At 37.2% G+C, this 24,720-nt stretch overlaps 1 protein-coding gene across 1 annotated transcript; it reads right to left on the bottom strand.

Annotated features, from left to right (window-relative positions):
* Positions 1-738: 738 nt before the first annotated feature.
* Positions 739-8,886, bottom strand: LOC123535618 (ABC transporter F family member 4-like). The gene is made up of 3 exons (XM_053520401.1): positions 8,747-8,886; positions 1,603-5,026; positions 739-941 (listed from the first exon to the last, which is right to left on the bottom strand). Exons 1-2 carry the CDS (start codon positions 8,787-8,789, stop codon positions 2,232-2,234), a joined length of 2,838 nt encoding a protein of 945 aa, XP_053376376.1. The 5' UTR covers positions 8,790-8,886; the 3' UTR covers positions 739-941; positions 1,603-2,231.
* Between the last annotated feature and the right edge of the window lie 15,834 nt (positions 8,887-24,720).

Below are 24,720 nucleotides of genomic sequence, written 5' to 3'. Positions count from 1 at the left end.
TATGAGATCAGACGTGGTTGCAGTTTTACTTGGGAACTCTATGGCGACAAATGTCGGTATAGCAGTGTTTTTACATTCTAGCATACCAGAGGTTTACCTAGTTCGCCTCGGGATTTTGACGAACCTCTGGTGGATGAGAATGTATTTAAATGAACATGTGTATTTTGTTTACGTATTAGAATATTATTTATTTATTCGTAGTGACTTTTAATATTTTATATACCTTGCTTTCTGTCAAATTTTGATATTGTTATGCATATCTAGAGGAATGCCACTTCAAAACCAAAAACACACTGTATGGTGGCCTTTTATCTTGAATATTGGTGCCATTATCTTTTGTGTCTGTACATGTTTTTGAATAACTATTCTTAAGTATACAAACACTTGAAAGTCATGGTATAATAGACAAGCCGTACTGACGTCTCATAAACAAATGTGCATATGAACATTGTTTTCGGTAACATAAATCAAACTGCTTTTTCGGGGACAGTAATATAGTGTCATCCTTAAGTTTTAAATAGTGATCTATAATATAAATATTTGCTTGCTGTATGATGAAAATCCTTGATCAAAAAGTAGTTTCATCAAAAGCTTTCAGTGGGCCTCAGTTATAGTATTTACATATTGAAACATTCAAACATTGTCAAAATGTATGCTCAACTTTGAAGGGTCTACACGATGTAAGCAAACGAAACAAGAGATTAGTCAAAACTGTAGAAATAATGACATAATACAATATAAACCAATTCTTTTATTACATAATTACAAACGAATAACAGTTAGGAAGTCGTCCATAGCTTGAAGCATAGCTGTTCCCGAATCATTTAGCACGCCAATTTCATTGTTTAACATCATAAGGCCATCAACAGAGGCTTTTAATGGCTCCGCAAGCTTCCTAGCTTTGTCCCAATTTCCGGCCCTCGCATGGAAAAGAGCAACACCTGCAACAAAACAGGAATTTGAATAATTCTATGAGAATCAATAGCAGCGACTGACCAAATTATGTTGACTTCGTCAAAATAAATGCCTCCTGGAGTACACGGTCTCGCATCGTTGTAGCGGCGTCGGAGCATAACTGTACTTGCAATCTCCTCATTAGGGGTCTTACCACCATGTAAACACAAGCCGTTCGCGAACAGTATGTATGTTTTTTATTTTTTGTTGTTGTTGTTTTTAAAGGAACTGACGATATAGTGAATCGTATTCACGTGGTCTGCTTGTTTTCATTTCATTAAATGAGCCGCACCATGAGAAAACCAACATAGTGCATAAATTTGCGATCAGCATGGATCCAGACCAGCCAGCGCATCCGGTGTGGCTCAAATGTTGATTAATGGGCTGAATGTAAAATCATGACATATCTATTTACCAGTAACTCAAACGCCACTAGCAGTAAATCATATGCCATTTTCCGCGTAGGGTTCGGAACCTTAATTAGGGTGTAAAATTATGTCAGCTCAACTCATGAAAAAAGTAGTTCCTGGATGGGCAAAAATGTTTTTCTCTATCATAAAGCTGGAATTTAATTTTGCTGCTGTTTCTTAAACCCAAGCAGCTAAAGCATTTGTTCTTTTGAGCGAAGAAATAAGAAACAAAACTTACCTGTAGAAACGTAAGATGCATGAAAAGCCTTATCGAAATCTCGCAGTTCGTGTCGAATGGGAGAATACACCTTTGCCATGAACAGTAACTTGAAATCAGTGAACGTTCCGTGAACTAGGTCAGCAAGGAATAAGGATGTGTGAATAAACTCGTGAACAATCTGCTCGGCATAATGCGCCACCGACTGTTCCCTGTAGGCACGTGGATCTTGCCAAATAATGCCAAGAGCCGAGCTGACAGTTCCTCCAGCATAACCGGGATGCTCTGATTTGTAAAATGCAATGCATGCTACTACTTGGTGAATGACTTTGTAAAGTTCTGGCATCGTATTATTTATAAGGTTCATAGCTGCGTCAACTTTTTTCATTATTTCGGTTTGTTCATCAGAAGTATACAAGTGAAGTCCTGCGTCAACATATTCTTTGCTCATTTCCTGAAGTCCAGAACGATTCAATGCATCAGCCAACTGTGTGTCATTAAAACTGTAGAAAATTTTGTCGCTTTCAGTGGGAATTTTCAGCGTTTGGTATTTTTCAAGAACATTGTAAAATGCGAGTTTCTGTTGTTTTGGAGCCACTGACCTTCCAGAAAGTCCAAGAAGGCCAAGCTTTTGATTCATAAAACCGTTATCATAAACGAAATAGCTTTTCAAAAGTTTCACACTTTGCAATGTTTTTTATCACTCCTCCGACCTTTAATGCAGGAAACTTAATTTTGTAAAACTGTCTTGTTAAATCATCATCTCCAAAAATTGATATAGTCTGTCTCCATTGTAGGAAGTGCCCCTCTGCAGTCTGTGGTACATGTTTTATAACAGCATTAGCAATTACATACCATTCAATTGAATTGCTTAATGTTCGATTTTTATCATCTTCTTGAGCATTGTATATCTTTGTGTGCGGTGATCTCTTACCATTCTTACCACTGTACATCATTACATGCATAGGTTGGGAAATGTCGTCTTTTGGGCCGTTGTACATCATGGGCTGCGGTGATTCCTTATATTTTTCATCACTGTACATCATTACATGCATCAGCTGGGGAACTTCGTTTTCTTGTTGGGCGTTGTACATCATGACTTGCGGTGATCTCTTACCCTTCTTATTACTGTACATCATTGGCTGCGGAACATTACTGTACATCATTAGCTGCGGAACGTCGCTTTCTTGTTGGGCGTTGTACATCATGACATGCGGTGATCTCTTGTCTTTCTTATTACTGTACATCATTGGCTGCGGAACGTCGCTTTCTTGTTGGGCGTTGTACATCATGACATGCGGTGATCTCTTACCCTTCTTATTACTGTACATCATTGGCTGCGGAACGTCGCTTTCTTGTTGGGCGTTGTACATCATGACTTGCGGTGATCTCTTGTCCTTCTTATTACTGTACATCATTGGCTGCGGAACGTCGCTTTCTTGTTGGGCGTTGTACATCATGACTTGCGGTGATCTCTTACCCTTCTTATTACTGTACATCATTGGCTGCGGAACGTCGTTTTCTTGTTGGGCGTTGTACATCATGACATGCGGTGATCTCTTACCCTTCTTATTACTGTAAATCATTGGCAGCGGAACGTCGTTTTCTTGTTGAGCGTTGTACATCATGACTTGCGGTGATCTCATGTCCTTCTTATTACTGTACATCATTGGCTGCGGAACGTCGTTTTCTTGTTGCGCGTTGTACATCATGACTTGCGGTGATCTCTTGTCCTTCTTATTACTGTACATCATTGGCTGCGGAACGTCGTTTTCTTGATGGGCGTTGTACATCATGACTTGCGGTGATCTCTTGTCCTTCTTATTACTGTACATCATTGGCTGCGGAACGTCGTTTTCTTGTTGGGCGTTGTACATCATGACTTGCGGTGATCTCTTACCCTTCTTATTACTGTACATCATTGGCTGCGGAACGTCGCTTTCTTGTTGGGCGTTGTACATCATGACTTGCGGTGATCTCTTACCCTTCTTATTACTGTACATCATTGGCTGCGGAACGTCGTTTTCTTGTTGGGCGTTGTACATCATGACTTGCGGTGATCTCTTGTCCTTCTTATTACTGTACATCATTGGCTGCGGAACGTCGCTTTCTTGTTGGGCGTTGTACATCATGACTTGCGGTGATCTCTTGTCCTTCTTATTACTGTACATCATTGGCTGCGGAACGTCGCTTTCTTGTTGGGCGTTGTACATCATGACTTGCGGTGATCTCTTACCCTTCTTATTACTGTACATCATTGGCTGCGGAACGTCGTTTTCTTGTTGGGCGTTGTACATCATGACATGCGGTGATCTCTTACCCTTCTTATTACTGTAAATCATTGGCAGCGGAACGTCGTTTTCTTGTTGAGCGTTGTACATCATGACTTGCGGTGATCTCATGTCCTTCTTATTACTGTACATCATTGGCTGCGGAACGTCGTTTTCTTGTTGCGCGTTGTACATCATGACTTGCGGTGATCTCTTGTCCTTCTTATTACTGTACATCATTGGCTGCGGAACGTCGTTTTCTTGATGGGCGTTGTACATCATGACTTGCGGTGATCTCTTGTCCTTCTTATTACTGTACATCATTGGCTGCGGAACGTCGTTTTCTTGTTGGGCGTTGTACATCATCATGACTTGCGGTGATCTCTTACCCTTCTTATTACTGTACATCATTGGCTGCGGAACGTCGCTTTCTTGTTGGGCGTTGTACATCATGACTTGCGGTGATCTCTTGTCCTTCTTATTACTGTACATCATTGGCTGCGGAACATCGTTTTCTTGTTGGGCGTCGTACATCATGACTTGAGGCGATCTCTTCATATTCTTATTACTGTACATCATTGGCTGCGGAACGTCGTTTTCTTGTTGGGCGTCGTACATCATGACTTGCGGTGATCTCTTACCCTTCTTATTACTGTACATCACTGGCTGCGGAACGTCGTTTTCTTGTTGGGCGGTGTACATCATGACTTGCGGTGATCTCTTCTCCTTCTTATTACTGTACATCATTGGCTGCAGAACGTCGTTTTCTTGTTGGGCGTTGTACATCATGACTTGCGGTGATGTCTTGTCCTTCTTATTACTGTACATCATTGGCTGCGGAACGTCGTTTTCTTGTTGCGCGTTGTACATCATGACTTGCGGTAATCTCTTCTCCTTCTTATTACTGTACATCATTGGCTGTGGAACGTCGTTTTCCTGTTGGGCGTTGTACATCATGACTTGCGGTGATCTCTTACCCTTATCAGCGTCGTCATAATTGCGTTTGATGCCCTGTTCCAAATAATCCACGAATTCTTTGTCTTTCCTCTCCTCTAACTTCCTCAGAGATGTAAAGTCTTCACTATTAACGTTTCTTATGTTCCATCTAAAGTTGTTGTGTTTGTATCTCTCCACATTCTTTTCCAGCTGGCTTTGGAAAGAAAATGCTGCAACATCTGAAATTGACTAAGTAGGTGAGATTTTTGCATGTGTAATAAGATTGTCAATATCAGTATATAATCAAAACCGAACGTGCTATAGATTTGCTTGGTTGCATTCTATGCTCCCATGGGATCCTCTTTTATAGATAAACAGAACATTGTGTTTCACTTATTCTCTTACCATAATTTCATATTACAGTATCACTTAAGGAGGTAATATTATAAGATTCTATCACTGATTGCAGGTGCAGATGCGAAATTCCTTTTTTCTTGCATACCATTTTCAAGAAATAATAATAAAAATAAGATCAGTCGAACGGCTTTCTTTTTAGAACTATTTCTTATAGCAGCGTATTTAAACAAAGTGCGGGAAACCAACGTCCGTAAACAGGAAAGATGGTTTAGTTCCGGTCGTGCTTGATCAGCTTCAGCGTAACGTTATGAATTTTTGATAAAATAACATTTTTTGAACCGAGAATTATACTATCAGGAACAAAGAGGAACTGTCAAGGTATTGGATTTTTATTCCGTTTTTAATAGAATATAATTTACTACATAAATCCTTTACATATGTGTAGTTGAATTTGTGGTCTTTGATCTATATCTTGAAAGTACGTAATTCTGAGCATTTTGTTAAACAGACTTTTTTGCCGAAATATTTTTACCGTCTTTCACTTTAAATAATAATCAATATTTTGCGGTCTTTAGCTACCTTTTTTGAAATGGCATGCAGAATGTAAGAAAATGGATGGTGTAACTGATGTTATTTGCAATAAAGCAGGGTGCAAGGTTACTTATTCCAATAAAATAAACAGTGTAACTATTGTCAGAAATTCAGTAAAAATAAAATACTGGAAATTCAGAGTGGTTTTCCATCATTTGTCTTCGGACTTGCACGCAGCTTCATAAAATTTGGTGACAGAATTCGTAGGAGAAAACTTTTTAGCTTGTCTAACTTTCCTAGTGCCTCAGGTTACAAATTGTGAACTGTGCGCGGAACTTTTGTATGCAAAGGTAAAAGATTCTGGAAAGTTTTCCATCAGAAAGTGACAATTGATACAAATTTAAATGTAACAAATGTGGACTAATTCATCGCAGACATATGTGTGTGGCTATAACTGCAAGGTGCTTTAAGAGTCACCAGTATGGACATTTCGTCAGAACCTGTAATTTCAAGGATGTGTACTGTAGGAACTCCTCAACCCTTGAAAGAAGGAAAATACGGGGCTCCACGAGAATGTCAGCTTTCCTCAACAGGAATGATTCTGAGAACCTTCCATTCCATGACATAGAGATAAAAGAGCTCTTAAAAAACAAAGAAAAATATCAAACAGGGAATGCCACGCACCAAAAACGTAGCCTCCTCAAAACGAAACCCCCAGCACGCAGACGCGTGCACCACACACACACACACACACACACACACACAAACACACACACACACACAAAGCCAACACATAAGGACAAAACGAACAACACACACGCACACAAAGCCAACACATAAGACGAAACGAACAAACAAAGGAACACAGTGGGGCACCGCCTTGGAACGGTCAGTGGCAAAAACACCACTGGGGAGCTTAAACCGGTTTATGGTGCACCTAACCTCACTCTTACCCCCACCATGGGGGGTTAAAACTGTTTTAACTCATTACTGTGAATGAAATCGCAATGTCATGTCATCTATGAGAAATCGTTCAAACAACTTCAATCTATAATAGATGGACAACAGTCATGCACATGAAAAGTATACTTCAGGTAACATTACAACGAAATGAAAACTTATAAAAAGGGAACAACTGAGCTCAGTCGTAAACAAACATATGCAAACCTTCTGCTTTAGAAAGTGGAGAAGTCTCACAAAGAACTACAGGCTGAAAGAGGTTCTGCTGCATATGCTAGAAATGAAGTTTTCCTTCTTCGTAGCAGACTTTGTGGACAACAAATCGTAATATCAAAATTGGAACAAGACATTGCATCTTTAAGAACCCAAATCTATGAACTTGAAACTTCAAATAGGATACTGTGAAAAAACAACCAATTACTGAAAACAAAAGTGACTACTGAATCAAATGACAAAGCCTAAAAACGTAACCCAGTTTTATGTCAGCTACAAAGCAGTTGAGACAGCTTTCATCCCAGATTTCAGAAATTGGCCATAGAAAACCCTCCAATGTTAATTTAAAATAGTTTCATTGTCAGAAATGCGGATATTACCACCCAAGAGACAGTTGTAATGTACAAGGAATCAAGTGTCATAGGACATTTCACATTGTTATGTAGAAATTTAACAAAAAATGGATTTCAAGCAGTGACTTTAGATAACTTTAAAGCAATTATTCTCTGTACAATTAAATCAATATGTAAGACGTTAGGGGTCCAAACTTAACTAAGCAGGGGAGAGTTATTATGTGACAAAATTTCATCAAACCTCCAAAGTATTTGAAACATTTAATTATCATGCATCTTTCAAAATATAATTACATATATCCTAAAGGCAGCAATGTTTTTCTCAAGAAGGAAAAAGATTATAATTTCTTAATATGTTCTTACCTTCATCAGAATCTATCAGATTAAAATTTAGGTACACTCTAACCCCTAACCATAATTGTTTTTCATTTACGTTGTAGTTTCATTACAGTCTTTCTTTTCAAGTTATACTTAGGTGTTATATGTAACTTCGATTATCTATTAGCCTTAATACTGATAACACTAAGATACTGTCACTTACTGACCAATCACTTAACGTTTTCAGTCAACCAATAATTTTACATCTTTTGAGTACTCATTATTGATGTTGCATATATAATTCAATGTTTTTAGATACACATGACCTGTTCTGAACTTTAATGTTCCATTTGATCAGAGGTTGCCCACGTTGAAATGTTTTAAGTTAACTTATACTTTATTATTGTTATTATTGCTGTTCTAATAAAACAGTGTAATAGTTGTTAGAAATTCAGTAAAAATAAAATACAGGAAATTCAGAGTGGTGTTCCATCATTTGTCTTCGGTCTTGCTCACCTTTTCATAAGATTTACATTTTACACTTTGAGCTCGTATTAGAGATTCTAATATAATTATCAACTACACAGACTTCTACGCTTCTACGGATAACAGTGAAAACAATATATACACTAAACCTTCGTGTTTCGATATAAAATAACTTTGGACGGTCATGTACTTCAAACCTGAACAAAAATGTACTTGAAGCATAAGAGATAAACGAACTTGAGATTGTAGCAGCTTAAACATTGATTTACATTAAGTACAACGGTTCAATTAATTTGAATCTACCCTGGTGGCAAGGTATACCACCTCCTATTAAATGTTAAGACGGAATACACGTACACCTAAATATTTCCGCACCGAAGCTACTCATCAATAATAAGCCATTATTTATTTTATGCATAATTTTTCTACGCATTTTTCACATGTCCGTGTGTTACCTTATTATGTCTGAACATGAAAAAAAAATCCGAAAGCTGTGAAAATGTCAAACAACACGAGTCCGCTTTCGGTGCTGTGAACCAACACATAAATTTTCAGTCATGCTTTATATCAAGGTGCATTTATTTTGTTTGCATCGTCGATACGTAAAACCTTTTCTCCTAATTGATGAATTACGTTTAATAATTAATATATCAGTTCAATACAATTGCTTTTGGTACACTATAGAAACTAGAATATTTTTTTTAAATGCAAAAACAAGAAAACGAAGGGAAAAAAACATACCATTAATCGCAGCCAAAACGACTAAACATACAACTGTTTTCATTGTACAAATGTACTGTCAGAAGCAGATTGAGAAGACATATTGTGCCTTGGCGCTTAAATACCTGAACGACTTCCGTGTTTTGTGAACTGCGCATAGGGTCACTGCGTAAGAACCACGTACATTTTGAAAGTGTTATCGCCAAAGACGTTTCATTCGGTGGCTGTTCCTAAATAAGTCACTTTGTCGATTTGTTTTTCTACATGCCATACGACTTTTTCACAAATGTTATCAGAGGTTTGGTTGTAATTTTGTTTTATTATAATGTACAAAAGCTTTATAAACAAACCTGACCAAATGACTTATTTAAATGACCAAAGTTTAACACTCAAGCGGGTTCAACGATGTAATTGACTATAAGCGGTACACAAACCGGTCTAACTTAACAGAAATTTGTAAAAGGTTTAAACGCAAACAGAAATATGCAAAAGTTTTACACACTAGGCGGTCAAATAACTAGATGTAAACTCAGGTTTCACGCACAAGTTAATCCAGTCATGTCGTTGAATTTACTCGAAACGTGCATAAGCTTTAAACACAGTCGGCTTCAATTATTAGAAGCTTTCCAAAGCATGATCCACATGCCTGTTCTGGCATGTCGTTGACTTTATATTTTCTATGTTCTAATTACCAGAAACGTGCAAAAGCTCTACACATAAGCCGGCGTAATAATGCCGCGGACATTACTAGAAAAGTGCAAAAGTTGTAGTGTATGTAATATGCAGGCTCCAAAACTTTAGATACCCTCTTTAAATTTCGTTTTGTTTAGTTCTGCTCATTGTTTTCTGGGGAGGGAAAACCATTATTTTTACTGGGGTACCATACGCCGCTTTTCATGGAATTGCACTCTGTGTATAATCGAAGGTTCCATGTGCACCGGCGTATGAATACATTTGCGGATGTCTCTTAATTTATTTTCTGTTACTTATAACATGTGTAAATGATGAATTCTGCTCAACCCGGGGCTAGAGGGCGTGGACGGTAGCTTGCATTTCCACTACCGTCCATGAACAGGCTCAATCAAACCGAGCCTGACACATTTTCGTTTATGTCGTGTTGTGCGACCTGTGGTTTTCCGCTTTTTCTATTCTATTAACAAGGTGGTCTAATGTCGTTGACTTAATTAGAAGAATGCAAAACCTTTACACACAAGTCGATCCAGTCATGTCGTTCACTTTACTGAAAACGTAAAAAATTCTCTAAATGAGACAGTTCAATAATTTGATGAAGGTTTCAATGGCTTTCAATAAATTGTTTTTTAATGGAAAGCTTTTTAAAAATCATTTAAATATAAAGTTGAAATATAAATAAATTTAAGCTATGCAGTAAAACAACAGTTATTGTAGCTTTGCAGCACAAAGCTGTGATTATTACTGTTCAGAATTTACTTTTTTAGATTTTTCTTCAGTGGTTTTCTATTTATCAAGTATGTAGCTTAACAGTTACAATTTAATGGAATATTTTATTTATCATTACTTTGCTTAGAATAGTTAGATCTGTTTCAATTTTACACCGTAAGAAAAAAGAAAATATCGAAACTGAAATTAATTGTAGTGTACTAGCGTATAAAATGTTTAGGTAGTAACTTATCGAGTTCCTAAGTGCAAGTGCACTTTGATTTATCTTTGAATAACAAATATAGCATTTCTGCTATATATCTTATTTACGCTTCCGTCCAGGTGTAGACTTCCGCAACCTGTTTTTGAAGTGTTTGACCTTAATAGATATCTGCGAATTAAGCTAAAGACCACAGTGAACTGCTGCACGATAATATTAAAGGGATCGGCTCATTACGACTATAATTTGACTTTCTGCGGTAGGAAAAGTGCGTCTTTAATAGTAGTTATGCCCTAACTTTCGGGGAAGGAGAATTAGATTTGTCTGAAGAACGGACGCACAGACTAAGGGAATGGGGCAAACCATAAATACCGTACAACTAAACACCGGTATGGGATCAGCAATGTAGGTTTAGCTCTCATATTTCGACTTGATTTGTAAAAGTATACCTCAAAGCCTAGTAATGATGACATTGACATTGACTCTTTAGGCAACACGTAAATCCATATCTTTACTATACATGCCAACATACTAATCTATCTATCCACCCTGAACTTATTGAGCAGACAGTTTATATAGCTCTAGGAACGTTGGCATTCACTTTGGGGGCATATTAATACCGGTTGTATTAACTTTATGTTGAGATGAACCCTTAAAATACCTACAGCACGGTAGTTCACACTCATCTTCGTCTTAATTCGCAAATAAATCCACCTTCGTGGCCGAGTGTAATCAAGTGTAGGTTATTACCTCAATGGGTTGTTTATCCAGACCTTATATGAAAAAGTTGCAGTTTCTTAATAAGGAGGATAGGGGTCTGGTACTGGTAAGAAACCTAGAAAATATAGTTAGGTAATTTGCCCGCTTGTATATAACTGATAGATTGTTGAAAAACGGGCGTTAAAATCGTAACAAAGTCAAAGCCGGTGCTAAATCGCAAATATCTATACGAGGGGTGTTCAATAAATACGTAGACTGGCTCTTGAACTTTAATGTTATCTACCTATAGTTTAAACCGCCTCTGTAGCCTTGTGGTAGAGCGTCCGCTTCGAGTGCGGGAGGTCGTGAGTTCGATCCCTGGCCGCGTCATACCAAAGACGTAAAAAATGGTACTAGCAATTTCCTCGCTTGGCGCTCAGCATTAAGGGGATAGTGCTAGGGCTGGTCACCCCGGTGTCAGTATAATGTGACTGGGTAGGGTATCATGCCACGTGTCTACGGCGTGATATTCCAGTGAGACAGCATTATAAAGTTGGGCATTGTGCTCACTGCTACAAGTAGACACCGTCGTTTATATGACTGAAAATTTATTGAAAAAGACGTTAAACCCCGAACACACACACGCACACGCACACGCACACACACACACCTATAGTTTAAATGGTACCATTTTAAACACTTTCCGCTACCAACAATAGCTGTTACAATACATTACAGAGACAGTTCACTGTGTTGTCTGTTGACTCCGAGATGTAAAAAGTACAAACTATTTTGACTTGCGATCTCTTTCTAAGAATCAAGTTTCTCTACAGCTGAAACATTTCTGCATTTTTGATACCTTTTTAACACAATGATTCTACCGCGTAGAAAAACCTTTGCATGCGCGATCTTCGGTTGTTAATACATTTTGTATATGAGCTGAAAATAGAAACTGTTCGTCGTCGTAATTGAGCTGAATCAATAAAACCAATTAAGTCAGCAGAAATGTTAAGGAGGTAGGTTACCTTGTTACAAGGGTAAATTCAAATTAGTTGAACCGCAGCATCTTTTTGTATTTCGTGTAATATGAAGTTTTAACTGCTAAAATCTCAGTTTCGTTTGTCTCTGTCCCTTCAAGTTCAATTTTTATCCAGGTTTGAAAAACATGACCCTCCAAAGGTATTTCATATTGAAAGAAGAAGGAAAATACGGATATTTAACACTTTTCAGTGTATTTTAGTTTCACTGATATCCGTAGAAGTCAGCATAATCTATAATTTTACTAATATGCACGTTAGCTTTCTAATATAAGCTTAAAATGTATATGTCGCGGGGCTCGTGTTTCCATGGTAACGCATTTTCTCTCATTTTTAAACAACAATGTATAAAAATAGGGGTTTTCGACGGCTTCAGTGCCATTCTGTTAATGACCAACATGTAATATCTGGGTAATATTATTAGCAAAATACCAAGCACTATACATGGTACCCTATTTTTCTTAAAGTTTAAAGTAACCATGGCAACAGAGATGTTTAAAATGGCTTATATCTTGCTTTTTGTCGTAATTTCTTATAAAATAATATTAAATGAGATTATCTTTCTAGTTGATGTAGCTTTAAAACATATTATTTCTAACGTACGTTATATTTTCGTGTTATCTGCATTTACTCAAACAAATTTCTAAGCTTAGAATACTTACAGCAGTACCCCTCGTCTGACATTTTTCATGGAAAAATCGTTCAGCATGCTACTATTATTCTCATGGATATTGTTGAAATGAAAATAAAAAGCCGAAGCTGTGTTTCTTAAATAGACTAGTGTCAACGCTTTTGAATTTTACATTTAGATACATAGGTCACGGGCTTCGTTTCCACGGTAACATCAATTCCATTCAAGAAACAACAATTTTCTACTGAAATTTGAACAATTTTAGATCTTAGTTTTAGTATATAAGTAACAAATTATCAACGGAACCTGAAAAATAGGTATAACAAATCAAACTGCTAGATTTTTTATTTGAAAATGGCCGTAACAAGTAACCTATCACCCAACTATATTCCAAATAACATTGGTTACCATCATCCATTTTCTTACATTCCGCGTAACATTTCAATATAACTACATAAAAGAAGCAGAATATTGATTATTATTCAGAGCAAAAGACTCATAAAAAATATTTCAGCAAATAATGGTTATTTGAAAATAGTTTGAATGAAGAAAATGCACAGAATTATGTACTTTCAAGATAAAAGCTATTAATTTTGCGCGGTAACTGACACGTAACGTCATGACGTCAATGACGTTATTTTATGGCAAAATTGTTTTGAAGCGTTTCTGCGGCAATTTATTCATTATTTCTGCATTATTAAACCATAAAGCATCAGATCGAAGACAGGTCTATGATTTGTTTTCAGAAGAATGAATATACAAACACATTTAGTTTGTTGTAAACGTCGTCGTAAATCGTCACGTTAGCTTCCGGTTGGACATGCGCACATACAAATATAAAGGTAACCTTCCTCCTTAAGAGACCGAATGGTCTTGAGGGAATTGCATTTGTTTCTCACTACTAAGGTTCCAAAATCTCACGCAGAATGTGTTACTGTAGTATATTACTTTCATGTGTGTCAAATATCCAGCTGGCCTGCAGGAGATCGATGGTTCTACCTTATTGCTCGGCCTGAATTCAAAATATTTCACAGAGGGAACCCTGTAAACCAGGAGGGCGCAATATGAACTTACTTAATTGTTACATTAAAATAAACAAATACTAAGTCTTATTAAACATATAGATAGAAGGAAATTATATTGAGTGGCATTTACCTATAGAACCATAAGATGCATGGAAAGTTAATCTCGCAGTTCGTGTCGAATGGGAGAATACACCTTTGCCTTGGAGAGTAACTTGAAATCAGTGAACGTTCTGTGAACTAGGTCAGCAAGGAATAAGAATGTGTGATTAAACTCGTGAACAATCTGCTCTGCATAATGCGCCACCGACTGTTCCCTGTAGGCACGTGGATCTCGCCAAATAACGCCAAGAGCCGAGCTGACAGTTCCTCCAGCATAACCTGGTTGATCCGCCTTGTAAAATGCAATACATGCTACTAATTGTCGAATGACTGTATTACTTATAAGGTTCATAGCTGCGTCAACTTTTTTCACGGTTTGTTCATCAGGTGTATACAAATGAAATACCGCGTCAACATATTCTTTGCTCATTTCCTGAAACCATGAACGATTCAATATATCTACCAGCTGTATGTCATTAAAACTGTAGATAATTTTGTCGCGGGCAGTGGAAATTTTCAACGTTTGGTATTGTTCAAGAAAGATATGTCGGAAATACAGTTCTATAGTTCTCGGTACACTTTTGCTGAAGGTTTTTAGAAACTTTAAACCGTTTTTATTGACTTTTTCACCCATGCCAGTTTTAGTTTATATTGCTTGCTATGTTTCTTTCCCAGTTTTCTAAGCATACATACCTTTGAATCACTCAGTCTTCCTCTACGCTGGCATTGTATATTATGACTTGCGGGGGCCACTGACAATGTCTGCAAATTATCTACATCTGGCTGTACATCATAAATCATTGCTTGTGCCAGCATGTCTTTTCCACTGTACATCATTACATGTCAAGGCTTTGGCTGACTGTTTGGTGTGGCAAAAGTTGTAGAGTATCTGAATCTGGCTGTGCGTTATACATCATTGCTTGTGGTGGCATGTTTTCTTCACTGTACATCATTACATGCCTTGACTTGTGGCGACCTCTTGCCATACATCATTGAAAATGGCTGCCGATAATCTAAGTCTGGCTGCGCATTATACATCATAACTTGTGGCGGCACGTTTTCTCCACTGTACATCATTACATGCCTTGACTTTTGATCATCTACTTTGGCATTATACATCATAACTTGTGGCGGCATGTTTTCTTCACTGTACATCATTACATGCCTTGACTTTTGATCATCTACTTTGGCATTATACATCATAACTTGTGGCGGCATGTTTTCTCCACTGCACTGTACATCATTACATGCCTTGACTTTTGATCATCTACTTTGGCATTATACATCATAACTTGTGGCGGCATGTTTTCTCCACTGCACTGTACATCATTACATGCCTTGACTTTTGATCATCTATTTTGGCATTTTACATCATAACTTGTGGCGGCATGTTTTCTCTACTGCACTGTACATCAGTACATGCCTTGACTTTTGATAATCTATTTTGGCATTTTACATCGTAACTTGTGGCGGCATGTTTTCTCCACTGCACTGTACATGTATAACATGTCTTGACTTTTGATCATCTTTTACATCATGACTTGTGGCGACCTCTTGCCGTACATCATCGATAAAGTTTGTAGATTATCTAGACCTAATATACATCATAACTTGTGGCGGCATGTTTTCTCCACTGTACATCATTACATGCTTTGGCTTTGGTCACTGATCACATCACTAAGGTTTCTAATTTGAAAGTTCGTACAGATGACCATGAAATTAAACTTCCAACCATGTACTGGATCTTAAATAGTATAAACAACAATATAAAGCTCGTTTGATTCTAATCCAAGCTCTTGTGCCACTACAAATACTTCAGAGCTATTAACATTATGTCTAACTGCTGTAAAACACACGTATAAAGATACTGTGATAAAAGTATACGAAAACTCTTGTCGAGTAAAAATTCTGGCGAAATCCTGGATAAGTTTAAAATTAATAATTACACAGTATCTTCAGATAGTACATACGATCTTTCTACTCTGTACACCACTTTAACACATAATTTAGTAAATGACAAACTAACTGCCCTATTTAAAAGACTTTTGCCAGGGAGAATGCTACATTTCTCGTTGCAATTTCGATAATTATACAGGAGCATTTTTGAGTTTTACAAGCATTTCTTATTGTTTCCTTTGCATGTGTTAGAGATTCACCTGCTGGGAATTACTTATTTACACTGTCCCGTGAATTTGGAATATAAACGGGGTAAGGGTGAGGATGGGTGCGCACCATAAACCGGTTTAAGCTCCCCAGTGGTGTTTTCGCCACTGACCGTTCCAAGGCGGTGCCCCCACTGTGTTCCTTTATTTGTTCGTTTTGTCCTCGTGTATTTGTTTCGTATGTGAGTGTGTTTGGCAGTGTGTACATCTGCGTGCTGTGTTTCGTTTTGAGGAGGCTGCGTTTTTGGAATATGGTTTTCCCTGCACGTGGCTGACTGCGTTCTATTTGTGTCCTATAATCATGTCTAACGGCATGGACAGTCACGTAGTAAACAGTGTTGTTTACACACGTTAAAGGTACATCTAGATATTGAGTGATAAGCTGGCCGCATTGGAAGGTCTACGAAGACTGAATAAAATGACATAATTCGATAACAACCAAAACTTCTTTTGAACTGAGTAAGTAATTCAACCCACGTGTTACCTTGTTCTCTTATTGTCGAGTTTTATTGTATTTACAACTGCCAAGTTGTCCTGCACTATATGTTTTCGAAGATTGCTTGGTTCCAAAACATCATGTTTTTGTTTTCGTACCAATCGTATTAGGAACATATTTTCAAAGATAAGGAAGGCGTCATTGACGTTCTTTTGGAGCAAATTAGTTTAATTTTAAATCGTACTTAAATGCCATTAGTTAACCTTAAAGGGATAATGTTGTTTTTGTTTTTGTCCGCCATTTAGGTTATTATTTTGTTTATTATAGTGTCACACCTATTGAAAGGGCCAGCCAATTTGGCTTATGAGACACCTTTATTGTGCGTACCAATTACCTCCCAACTCCTACCATTATGCCAGGCGCCAGGCGAATAGAGGTCGGTAACCGTTCATTTAACTAGCTCGCGGCTCACGGACCGGCCTCTTCGGAATGAGTCCCATGACAAACATCCCCCGGACGAATGCTCCCCATTGGGCTCGAACCTTCGACCTCCCGATCCCGAGGCGGACGCCTTAACCACTGGGCAACGGTGACCGGATTACAAATAAATTAAATATTTAGAGACATCCGCAGATTTGTTCATACGGCCGTGTAAATTGAGCCACACACCACAATGAAGGCCGTCCACAAAAGATATTGTAAGATCGGGTGTTTATGCTTAATTATATGTAATATTTAGTTTAAACATATTTATTCTCAAGAGTACATAACATAGATTTGTATATTTCCAACAAGAAATTAACATGATTTAAAGGAAAGGATAAGAATGAAAGACATGTCTTATAGAATTCTTCTCTTTTGGCGGACAATAAAGTTTGTATGTAAATACAAAAGAGCATTATTTCATATTATACTCGTAGTGGGAATAGGTCGTGATACAAGTATCTGTATATTGTAAAATGATAATGACAATTAAAAAATAGGAAATACAACAGCGTTAAGTACCAAAGACTAAAGTGATTAGAAAAGAAAAGACAGAGAAAGGTAGAGGGGAGTCTATCTCGGAATGAAAGGGAAGGCATCAAGATAATCTCTTACTCTCAGATATGTAATTCTGAACATGCGTGAATATTATAGTATCATCCTGGTCTGAAAGGAGTGGGCTTTCAAAGAGCAGTGTTGAGATCGATCATAGTTTTGTAGATTAAGTAGTAAGACGTTACGGCAAGCACTATATAATCTACATTCGAAAAGGTAATGAAGTTTGATTCGATTTTTCCACACGTGCATAAAGGGGACGGAGAAATGTTTTTCATAAGGAGGTGTTGGTTGAGAGAACTACATTTAGTGCGAACACGTGTGTGAAGAATTTGGAGTTTTCTGCTACCAACGTAATAATACTGTGGTGTTTTTGTTTTGTTCTTGTTAATTTGACTTTTAAAAGCTGACAAAGTTGAGTAGTTACGGACGTCTGCTGGTAGTTGGTTCCAGTCACGTATGACTGAAGGTAAAAAGGAGTTGTAATATAAAGCAGATTTGACATGTATGTTATGTATGTCATCAGAGTTTCTTAGTGCGTATCGTGGGTTACCAGCTTCGGGGATCAAAGATGAGAGATAATAAGGTATTTGATCTGATTTGCCTGCATTTTATAAAATAAAACGAGTTTGTGCTTATGTCTCCTTTCCGATAGGGACTCCCAATTGATTTCCTGGTGTAGATTTCCCAATGAGATTAGTTTTGTTGCCCCAGAAGCAATATGTGCACACTCGTTTTATCAAGTTGATCGAATTCGTACTGGGCACAATTACTTCGAACAACGTCAGCATACTCTAATATTGGCCGAATAGAAAATGTGTAAATAACTTCTAGGGATTTACGGTCAAGAGAGTACTTTAATTTACGCATAATGTTAACACGTTTCCATGCCTTGTCGTCTGTGATGTAGTCGATATGTTTATGCCATGTACACTCACTGGATAGAAAAACGCCAAGATGTTTATGATCAAGGACCCCAGGTATTTTTTGGTTGAACATGTGTAAAGGCGGATGTTGCAGACGGTTACGTTTTCTGGTTACAAGAAGAGATTCAGATTTAGATGGATTGAATGTTACTAACCATTTGTTAGCCCAGGACGGGATTGTCTGGATGTCTGACTGGAAAAGAGTTGCGGCTGTATCAGGTTGTTCTACTATTACATAGAGGCTGGTGTCATCAGCGAAGAGATTTATACAGGAACGTATTTCGTGTACAATATCATTAATAAGGATGAGAAATAACAGAGGGCTTAAGAATGAACCCTGGGTAACCCCTGCTTTAACGTGAGCCCATGATGACTGAGCGCCAGGAAGTATAACCCGTTGACGCCTATCTGATAGGTAGCTTTGAAACCAAGAGAGTAAGGGTCCAGTAATACCTGCATATCTAGTTTGGATAAAAGACATTTGTGCCATACTTTGTCAAAGGCTTTACTTATGTCAAAGAAAACGACACGAACTTCAAGCCCATCAAGAGCTTTACAAAGTGTGTCGTAAATGAGGATCAGTTGATTGACAGAAGAGTCACCAGGAATGAAACCCGACAGAGCTGTAGTTAGAAAGTTAACATCTTTAAGATGGTTAAAGACGTGCTTAAAAACCAGACGTTAGAGCACCTTTTCAGTTGTGTTTAAAAGAGAAATTGGCCGATAGTTACTTGGAAGTGATGCACCGCCTTTCTTGTGAATAGCAGTTACATGGGCCTCTTTCCAAGTAGACGGCAGTGTACAAGATTGTAAAGATGCATTGAATAATTTACAAAGAGGGAAGGAGAGCTCGTGCGAAATTTCTCGTAGGAGTCTGTTACTGATACCATCTGGTCCAGCTGCTTTATCAGCTTGTAATGATTTTAAGACATCTTCAACTTCGGCTGGGTGTAGAATCAGATCAGATAGAAAGGACAAGGAGCTGGGAGGGCCAAGGTCAGGTGCTTCTCTATTGTCATCGTCAATATTTGTTTGTTGAACAAAGTAATCGTTAAGAAGATTAGCCTTATCGAGGTCAGAGTATGTTGTTTGGTTGGAGTTAGGGTCTTGAAGAGGGGGAATATTTATCTTATTTGGTTTAGAAATAAAGGATTTAAGAGTTTTCCACCAGCCCTTAGACGATAGAGAACCACGTTTGAGTGTGTCAGAAAGTTTAAGAAAATAATTTGATTTGGTCTCACGTATCATTAGGACTGTTTCGTTTCTAACTGTTCTGAATTTCTGCCAGTAGTGTTGTGATGATGTTATTCTGGCCTTTCTATATAGACGTTTGCGTTTGCGTATGTTTCTTCTAACGTCGTTTGTCATCCAGGGTACATCGAGGGGTCTAACTTTAATAGTCTTGCTAGGAATGTTCTGTTTTGCAAGGTCAGATATAGTTGTTATTACTTTATTGGCATATATGTTGATATCTACATCAATGTAGTTATCTCATGGTTGATTTTTAACAGCATCTCGCAATCTGTCATAGTCGCCGCGGTCGTATTCCCATATAAGTCTGTCAAAGTAGTGTCCTTTTGGTTTTTGAAATTTAAGAAGTTCAAATATAGGAGTGTGATATCTTTGTTCTTGGTCAGGAACGTGTTCGCCAACACCAGAATAGAGAACGTTGTTCTTGTTGGAAACAAAAATAAGATCAATCAAAGATTCGGAGTGTTCGGTAAAATGAGTAGGCTGATCAATTAATTGCTCAAGATTGAATTGTTGTGTGATAGAAGTAATTTTGCGATTTGTTACCGGACTGAATACATCATAGTTGAAGTCGCCGGTTATTATGACATCAGATATATTTGTATCAATTGCAAGACCGATAGAATCTTCAACAAGATTGTTATAAATAGTATCGGAATTTGGAGTACGATAAAACACTCCGAAGAGAATATGTCTGTTACTATATAGCGTTAATTCCACTCATATACATTCCAAACGATTCAACTCTAAATCAAACCTCCTCCGATAGTGAAGATTGTCTTTAATATACAAGATAACTCCGCCGTGGGTATCACCCACCCGATCTCTGCGTTCAGGCGTATGAAAAGAGGATAATGACAGATCTTCTGTAGGAACAGAGTTGTTAAGTCAAGTTTCTGAAAAGGCGAGAATGTCAAAGTCGCATAGTTCTGAGTAAAGGATATCAAGTTTGTGCTGTATACTTTGAACATTGAGATGGATAAAAGAGAGATGATTTGGCATGTTTATCATTTCTACTGATGTGAAGACTCCGATGAATAAGAGGTACTTGTTGAGCCTGGATTCGAGTGAATATCCCCAGCAGTAAGCAGAAGCAGAGATAGCCATGTGTAAAAGTTTACTACAAACAAAGCCTTGAAAAGGAATTGTGTAAAACGAAGGCTAGTATAAAAGTTCTTAGTGTACAAAGAGACTTTTCTTATGTGATGCTTGTTGTGTTTCTGCGTTTGAAAAGATAATATATACGTGTACAGTGAGAACGAATATTCGGGTAAACTAGAAAATGCATCAAAAACAAAATATGCATGAACATTGGAAAGCGCCCTTGGAATCTATATGAATGCATGACGACATCTTCTAAGATCTTTTATTCATGTAACTAGGTATGACAGTCCAAATAGTAGGAAGATTAGAGAAGCCGCCGCAAGCATTACAACTAAACCAGGAATACTATTATGCAAGAGAAGGTGTTGCCAGCAAGTTTTAGGCTGAGAAAACGAGACAGGTGTGATCATGATGCTGTAGAGAAAATATAGTGAAAAAGAAAAGTAGATGAGCATTAGTATCAAATAAATAAAGGGATCTTACGAGGGACAGATTAAACAAAGTCGCATTAAATTGGTCATTAGGAAATATTTTAAATAAATGAATACGAACTGATGTGGCGTTACCGTAAATGATTTGCTGTTCATGTTAAGTTATGAAGTGACGAATATTCCTTACATTTAGTAAAAAACATGAATTACACAGTAGTTCAAAAATTAGAAGATGATTCTAGTATTATACTACTATGAAGGCTGCAAATATAAGCAGAAATAACTTGTCATTTGATATTGTGTTGCACAAAGTTATGCTGAGGTAGTTGCAACTGATACAAAAAGGTCTAGAACGAAAGACAAAAAAAAAGTTCATGCAGTAATGCCTTCCGAGAAGAATTCTAAGACTCGTGAATAGTCCCATAAACAAACATAGAGAATACTATACATATCTAGAACAGATCCAAAAGTTATACTACTTTGTTTAAGAAGGAAGGTAAATCAGACACAAACGATTATTAAACAAAAATACAAAAGATACACAAAAACAATAGTTACTACGTGACACGGAATTTTATCACTAAAATGATAGATAAAACCGAAGACTGTGTAATAGCATATGATTTCTGACTGACACACCGGTCAACAGATAAGACTATCGACCTAGAGGTCAAATGCTTTGACTAGTAACCGACAAATCCCGGAACAAATACTTAATACTTGGCAACACAAGTTAATCCTCGTATTATACTATAGATTTTGACATAGCACTGGTCAAGTGGCACATGCAAAAAGCCGGCTATTGGTATACGAGTTATTTTTTAAGAGCTAAATTTTATTATATATAATGAAATGTAGCAGCTGATAACGGTTACACAGACAAAAACAAGAGCTGCCCGTAAGACAGCCAAGTTCGACTATTCGAAATATTGTCCCAGAAGCAGGAAAATATTACCTAAAATGTTAAATATCAAAAGAGTTTTAAGTTCAAAAGGGGACATAATTTGACCAAAATGCATATCAGAGTTATGGGACTTGATGCTATCAACTAGTTTATAACCCCGAAGACACATGTGAAGTTTCCATTCAATATCCGCATTAGTTTTGGAGATAGTAACTTGCATGTAAAACTTTAACAAGAATTTTCTAAGTCCAAAAGGGGGCATAATTTGCCAAAAATACATGTCAAAGTTATGGGACTTGACCCAGTGAGGTTGGTAATTGATCTAGAAAACGAAAAATAAGTTTCAAATCTATATGCCTTTAAGTAATAGCTGTATGTACTTGCACGCAGAACTTTAACCAGGATTTTCTAAGTTCAAAAGGGGGCATAATTTGGCTAAAATGAAGGTCAGAGTTATGGGACTTGATACTATTAACTAGTGTTATAACCCCGAAGACAGATAAACTTTAGAACTTTAACTAGGATTTTCTAAGTCCTAAAGGGGGCATAATATGCCCAAAATACATGTCAGAGTTATGGGACTTGACCCAGTGAGGTTGGTAATTGATCTAGAAAAAGAAAAATTAAGTTTCAAATCTATATGCCTTTTGGTAATAGCTGTTTGTACTTGCACGCAAAACTTTAACCAGAATTTTCTAAGTCCAAAAGGGGGCATAATTTGGCTAAAATGCAGGTCGGAGTTATGGGACTTGATGCTATCAACTAGTTTTATAACCCCGAAGACAGATATTAAGTTTCAATTCGATATCTGCATTAGTTTTGGAGATAGTAACTTGCATGTAAAACTTTAACCAGGATTTTCTAAGTCCAAAAGGGGGCATACTTTGCACAAAATACATGTCAGAGTTATGGAACTTGACCAAGTGATGTTGGTTTTATCTAGAAAAAAACAACAATAAGTTTCAAATCTATATGCCTTTTAGTAATAGCTGTATGTACTTGCACGCAAAACTTTAACCAGAATTTTCTAAGTCCAAAAGAGGGCATAATTTGGCCAAAATGAAGGTCAGAGTTATGAGACTTGGTGCTAACAACTAGTTTTATAACCCCGAAGACACGTGTAATGTTTTAATTCAGCATTAGTTTTGGAGATAGTAACTTGCCTGTAAAACTTTAACCAGAAAAGTCGGCATAATTAGCACAAAATACATGTAAGAGTTATGAAACTTGACCCAGCGAGGTTGGTAATTGACCTAGAAAAAGAAAAAAAATAAGTTTCAAAGCTATATGCCTTTAAATGATAGCTGTATGTACTTGCATGCAAAAACTTAACCAAGGTGTGACGCCGACGCCGATGCCGACGCCAGGATGAGTAGAATAGCTAGACTATTCTTCGAATAAGCGAGCTAACAATTTCTATTTCAACCGTATCATTAGTCAAAACGTGGGGGACATATTAAATGTAACATATGGGTGTTTTTGTCCCGTCAGCTGTTGGATGACATGTTGTACAGTATATGGTGGTATACACAATTTAGTGACCGTCACATATAAATCAGCTGAACTATCTATATATAGTTGGGAGAATTGGATATTTATGCGTGAAGCACGAGTAAAGCGTGATGTTGTGGAATGTCATTGACGGATTACGCGACAATACTATAGTAACGGTAAGTCGTTTGCAAAGCAAACACAGTTGAGTAATAACGGTTGTATGCACGGTACCGGTCATATTTCAATTTAATCATAATCAATTTATTCATAAATTTTCAACCCAAAGGATTAAGCATTAATAATCATATATGGATAAGTATGTTTACTTTAACTTGTTTACTGTTTACCGGCATTTCTTAATGGATACTTCTGAGCTATTTCAAAGAGCATCAGTTAGTTATTATAATGCATAAACATATACTATACAAAACTTACCAAGGTATGATACGCTGTCATTATTAGATTAATAGTTATATGTAAATCAAAGCACTGAGAGTACTGATGGGTCGGGGCAATTCAGCTGTATTTATAACATAGTAGAATAATCTCCAGGGTTCATACAGAAATCTGGGAACTGAATTCAAGGACTGTCCAAGGACAAATTGGCATTTTCAAGGACTTGTACTGCACTCCATTTTTTGAGACTGTTACAGTCTTTCATTGGTGTTGTTACTTTGAAACACATTTATCAAACTATTTAAACCATAAACATTATTCATAACTTCGCCCCTGGCACATTTTTCAATTGTTTTATTACAAACTCGGCAATGCGCTTTGTGGACGTCATTTTCCTTTCTGCACCATCTATAATACTTTGGCCAACTCAGTTTGAAACCAATTGTCAGTAAATCACAACAGAAATCAGTAAAATTTACTTTTTTACAATTCGATTCGACATTTCAAGCACTTTTTCAAGATGCAGCTCGTTTACAAGCACTTTCCAAGGCCTGTGCGAACCCTAGGATTTACGCCAGAAATCTGTTTATGTCTGGCATTTCAAAGATTCATGCACGCGGTGTAGGTACAAGTAAAAACAAAACAGTTTATAAACAGATTGTTCTTTGTAGCTTTGAAATATATCAAGATATTAAACTCACAAACGAACACAAATTCAACATTATTGTATGAATCCTATTATAC

This window comes from Mercenaria mercenaria, chromosome 1, assembly GCF_021730395.1.
Source record: "Mercenaria mercenaria strain notata chromosome 1, MADL_Memer_1, whole genome shotgun sequence".
NCBI classification, from domain to species: Eukaryota; Metazoa; Mollusca; class Bivalvia; order Venerida; family Veneridae; genus Mercenaria; species Mercenaria mercenaria.
This window is presented reverse-complemented; position numbering and strand designations above follow the sequence as displayed.

What these genes read in the sequence shown, in the direction of transcription:
- LOC123535618 (XM_053520401.1), bottom strand. Translation starts at nt 8,789, where the DNA reads ATGAAAACAGTTGTATGTTTAGTCGTTTTGGCTGCGATTAATG. An exon ending in CGTTTTGGCTGCGATTAATG is followed by an intron (nt 5,027 to 8,746) that starts GTATGTTTTTTT and finishes AGTCAATTTCAG; the next exon opens with ATGTTGCAGCATTTTCTTTC.